This window comes from Colobus angolensis, unplaced genomic scaffold, assembly GCF_000951035.1.
Source record: "Colobus angolensis palliatus isolate OR3802 unplaced genomic scaffold, Cang.pa_1.0 Scaffold166, whole genome shotgun sequence".
Lineage (NCBI taxonomy): Eukaryota > Metazoa > Chordata > Mammalia > Primates > Cercopithecidae > Colobus > Colobus angolensis.
Window position 1 is genome coordinate 3,485,308 of NW_012114777.1, and position 5,708 is coordinate 3,491,015.

At 37.9% G+C, this 5,708-nt stretch overlaps 1 protein-coding gene across 3 annotated transcripts in view; it reads left to right on the forward strand.

Moving 5' to 3' along the window:
• The window catches only part of TCEA1 (transcription elongation factor A (SII), 1), an 80,920-nt gene that overhangs the window by 26,659 nt on the left and 48,553 nt on the right, over nt 1-5,708 (forward strand). For all 3 annotated transcript variants that reach the window (XM_011937591.1, XM_011937592.1, XM_011937590.1), the window contains one exon: nt 873-978. In XM_011937591.1, the coding sequence (XP_011792981.1) occupies nt 873-978 (106 nt within the window). The remainder of the gene's footprint in view (nt 1-872; nt 979-5,708) is intronic.

Here is a 5,708-nt window from a genome sequence, read left to right on the forward strand (position 1 = left end):
AAAAAAAAAAAATCAGGCATGGTGGCGGGCACCTGTAGTCCCAGCTACTCAGGAGGCTGAGGCAGGAGAATGACTGGAACCTGGGAGGCGGAGCTTGCAGTGAGCCAAGATCATGCCACTGCACCACTCCAGACTGGGTGACAGAGCGAGACTCCACCTTAAAAATACAAAAAATTAGCTGGGCGTGGTGGCTGGCGCCTGTAGTCCCAGCTACTTGGGAGGCTGAGGCAGGAGAATGACGTAAACCTGGGAGTCAGAGCTTGCAGTGAGCCAACATCGCGCCACTGTACTCCAGCCTGGCCAACAGAGCAAGACTGCATTCCCCCCACATAAATAAATAAATAGATAGATAGATAGATAGATAGATAGATAGATAGATAGATAGATAGATAGATAGAAAGAATAAACCTCCATAGGTGGTAGTTTTAGTTTGGATATCCTCATAATGATTTGCAGCTGGTACTCTGTGAAGTAATCCATGTAGAAGAATGTATAGAAACAAAGAAATGCATGTATTGGTCATGATTGCTTCAGCCTGACTTATATACAACATTTTATATTTTATCCTCATTTATCTTCACTTCTCCCTTGTGGAAAGATTGATTTCATTTTTCTAGTTAACCAGACTTATTACAGTAGCGAATTTTATGCTTTTAGATCTTGGTGATAAGAACATTAATGAGTCTAGGACGTATTTGATCTGAAGATGTATGTATCTTAATATAGTTTGCTATTATAAGGATCCAAATAATTGAAGTTTTAAAATTCTAAAATGGAAACAGGAATCTGGGAAAGAAAAGAATGTGTCTGTGAAATACTAGTTTGTTTAAAATAAAATCGGTATACATAATTTTTTTGTTATTGCCTTGCAGTCCACAAGAATCGGAATGTCAGTTAATGCTATTCGCAAGCAGAGTACAGACGAAGAAGTTACATCTTTGGCAAAGTCTCTCATCAAATCCTGGAAAAAATTATTAGGTATCATTGATCTTCCCTTACGTATATTTATGATGTTGAGATTTATTCAAATGGTTAATAACCATTAACCATTAACATTTTATGGTTAGTTAATGGTTACATTTTTTTCTTAATGAATCTAGATATACTGAAATCAGTGCCTCGTAATAAAGACGAGGGGAGTTAATTTGACCTTCAGGGCTTTTTTTTTTTGTTGCCTTTTAGGCTAGTCAAATTTGGCTTTCTTAACTTTTGACACAGCTGGATAAACTCTTTCAGTAAGAAGAATTTTCTCTTATGGGAAAGGTTGTGGATACCTTCTGAAATGGTTTTTGAAATTTTTTGACTTACAGAAAACTTACATGGATGATAGAAAGAATGCCGTATCCTTCATCCATATCATCAATTTTTAATATTTGCCATATTTATTTTATCATATTCTCTCTTTTGCTTTCTCTATTTGCACATACACAAATTATTTTTTTCTGAACCATTTGAAAGTAGGTTGACTATATCATGCTCTTTTACCCTTTAAATACTTGTGTGTATTTCCTTACTGCAAGCTTATTTTTTTATGGAATCATAGTATAAGAAATTTAGGAAATTTAACATTGGTATACTATTTTACAGTTTATGTTCAGGTTTGTCAATTGTCCCAATAATGTTTTTTATAGTTTTTTTTTTTTTTTTCTTTTCACCTCCAGGAAAAGATCCAGTTCAGGATCACATAGCTAGTTTTCTTTCTTTTTTTTTTTTGAGATGGAGTCTCACTCTGTTGCCCAGGCTGGAGTGCAATGGCACGATCTTGGCTTACTGCAAGCTCTGCCTCCTGGGTTCATGCCATACTTCTTCCTCAGCCTTCCAAATAGCTGGGACTACAGGTGCCCGCCACCACACCCGGCTAATTTTTTGTATTTTTAGTAGAGATGGAGTTTCACCGTGTTAGCCAGGATGGTCTCAATCACCTGACCTCGTGATCTGCCTGCCTCAGCCTCCCAAAGCGCTGGGATTACAGGCGTGAGCCACCGAGTCCGGCCTCACATAGCTAGTTTTCTAATTTGAAATCATTCTTAAGCTTTTCTTTATCTTTTATGAAATTGACATTTTGAAGAATACAAGTACTCCTCCTTTGTTTTTCCCCCAAGGCAGAAATGTTCTTTCTCATTTGAAGACCAACCTTTTTACTTGGGTTCATGATTTTACTTTTTCTTTGTTTTTGGTCTGTGATATTTCACTATCAGTTATCACCTCTGTAGGAAATGTACATAGGGTCCTAGCCCAACAAATATGAATTCCCTCCCCTTAAATCTTATTTTGGGGTTGTCAATTTTTTGTTGATGTATTTCCTAAAAGTAAAATTTGAAAGGAAAGAAAATTAAACACAATTTTGTCTTTCACGTTAATTGCACAAACTCAATAAAAAAAATTACTTGTGGGCCATGCTTTAAAATTTTATGTATGTGTGTGTATATATCCTGCCCTTTCCCCCTCATTCCTGGTCCCCTGCCTCAAGTAGGGATAAAAGAAACAAGGTCATTTCCTATAGAAGAAAGTATGTATGCCTCCTGAACATGTGGAGTTTAACTTTTTATTTTGACATAATAAGTGACTCACAGAAAATTACCCAAAAAAAAAAGTACAGAAAGGTCTCATGTACCCTTTATCCAGCTTCCTCCTGTGGTAATATTGCATAACTCTCATATACAGAATCTCAACCAGGAAATTGACATTGATACAATCTACAGACCTTATTCAGATTTCATCCGTTTTTACTGGCACTAATGTGTATGTGGGGGCGTGTATGTGTGGGGACATGTGTCCTTCTGAGCAATTTTATCCTATGTATACATTCATGTAACTATCACTAATGTGTATTTTAAAATACTTTCATGCAAAGTGAGTATTTTATCAAATTATGCAAAGTGAGATTTATCAAATTCATAATGAGCTTAAAAAAATGGAACTTGGATACGTTATACAATATGCAGAAAATGACTAGTTGTAATGAATGCAAAGTAGAATTGGATTTTGGTTTAAAAGTAAAGTAGGAAATATATTCAAGGTAGAATTTCCCATGTTTTTAAGTTGGATCTTTGAAGCAATTTTATTCCCCTATACCCCACCTTCCCCACCACTTTTTTTGTTTTGTGTGGAGATAGGGGTCTTGCTATGTTGCCTAGGCTAACCTCCAGCTCCTGGGTTCAAGCAGTCCTCCACTTCAGACTCCTGCGTAGCTGGAACTGTAGGCATCTGCCACTGCCCTCCTTTGTTATTTATTTATTTATTTGAGACAGAGTCTCACTATGTTGCCCAGACTGGTCTTAGACTCTTGGATTCAAGCGATCCAGCCTGTCTTGGCCTCCCAAAGTGTTAGATTTATAGGCGTGAGCCATCGCGCTTGGCCCATCCTTTGTTTTTAATAGCATATTCCATATTTGAGGTATACCTGCTTTTTTCTCATGATTAGATCAGGTTGTACATTCACAGTTGGAATACTATGTAAGCATGTTATGTCCTTCTCAAGGTATCATATCCAGAGTCATTGATGGTAATTTTGAGAATCCAGTCAAAGCTACACTGTATAGTGTATTGTTTTGCCTCTTGTAGCTAATAGCCATTCTGTGGGAGACACTTTTAAGATCCTGAAACTGTCTTACACCTTAACAGATCTTTCTCCTCCCCTCCCAATTTAGGATCTGTTGATTTTTTTGCTCAAACCAGTCTTTGTAGTGGTAGTTGCAAAATTGTGATTTTTCTGACTCCTCTGCTTCAGTACTTATAAAGTCATCATTCTTTAGAAGAAGAACCTTCTGGCCGGGCATGGTGGCTCATGCCTGTAATCTCAGCACTTTGGGAGGCTGAGGCGGGCGGATCGTGAGGTCAGGAGATCGAGACCACCCTGGTTAACACGGTGAAACCCTGTCTCTACTAAAAAAATACAGAAAAACTAGCTGGGTGTGGTGGTGAGCACCTGTAGTCCCAGCTACTCTCGAGGCTGAGGCAGGAGAATGGTGTGAACCCAGGAGGCAGAGCTTGCACTGAGCCAAGATCACACCACTGCACTCCAGCCCGGGCAACAGAGTGAGATTCCATTTCAAAAAAAAAAAAAAAGAAAAACAACCTTCTTTTTTCCCTTAGCTATTTATCTGTTAGTGTAGACTTGCAGGTTCCTTTTCTATACAATGGATTGTAATACATTACTATTCAAATTTAATTTGCATAAATTTTACCCCTACTATAATTTTACCTATGCTGTGTGGATACTTAATTTATGTTACCTTTTTTAATGAAAATACTTTGTTTTTCTATCATAACTACTATTTCTATTGGTTTCAGAATAATTTATTCAGTTGACTATACTATATTTTAGTTGATCACTTGCCTGTTGTTAAATTTGTTATTGTTTTTAACTTTGTGGCAGTTGTAACTGATGTCTTGATGTACATCTTTCTGCCTAAAGCTTTTTCTTTACATTGTTAGCTAGATTTCTACATTTACTACTACTGTAGGTAGCACATTTTTGAATACGTAAGATATGCCAAGCATTGACCTGTATTAATGCATTTAATCCTCACAACAATCCAATTTGGTAGGTGCTATTATAATCTCCATTTTATGATGAGGAATCTGAGGCATTGAGCAGTTAAATACCTTGCACACAGTTGAATCAGTGGTGAATAGCCAAGCTGGGACTTGATTGCAGACAGCTGGAGTCCAGAGCTGGAGCACTTCCTTTCCTGCTAGCTGTGCTGTGTTGCCCACAACACCATATCAGATAGTAGGGATGCTTCTGAGGCTGTTCATGCCTGTTACTGCTGTGCTTTCCAAAAGGATTGTACTAATTCACTGTGCCAGAGCAGTGTGTGAGATAGTTCTGTGTCCCTTTGGCAGCATGGGATCCTTGCTGGATCATATTTCATTGTTACATCAGTTTTCCCTTTTAAATGCTTTCTACCCTATTACTTTTGGACCATTTGTTAGTCCTTGCCATGTGTCATTATTACTTCGGTTTTCAGGGTTACAGTACTGTAGCATCTTTGGGATTTGAGCCTTCAAGGTAACTATTGAGAATAACAAGGAGCAGTAAAATTATGTGAAAACTAAAGTGTATGTGCATGTTTTATCAGAGGGCTTGAATTGTATTTTAGGTTTGACAGACTTCAACTTTACAAGATGAGTTCTCCAGTTGTGATTTGAACCTTTCTCTTGTCTGTGATTCTCATCCAGATAACTATATATTAGAGTTGTCTAAGGAACTTTAAAAAATAATGATGCTTGCGCCTCACTGCCAGAGATTTGGATTGAATGGATCTGGTTTGGAGCTTGGCATGAGGATATGTTTAAAGGCTCCCTAGGTGATCCTGCTATCCAGTTGGATATAGTTTCTTCTATATTCTATACAGAGAGATGTGAAGAATTGAAAAAATTCTTTATGTAGCCTTTATTGCTTACGTAGGGAGCCAAACTTAGTTAACTGGTGTACTTTATACGTTAGACCCAAACGTTTTCTGAACTTAGCTTCAAGGCTGTGTGTTTTGTTTTTGTTTTGTTTTTTTGAGACAGGGTATCACTCTGTCATCCAGACTGGTGTGCAGTGGTGCAGTTATAGCTCATTGCAGCCTCAAATTCCTGGGCTCAAACGTTCCTCCTGCCTGAGCTTCCTGAGTGGCTGGGACTACAGGCATGCACCGATTTTTTTTTTTTTTTTTTTTGAGACAGAGTCTCACTCTGTCGCCCAGGCTGGAATGCAG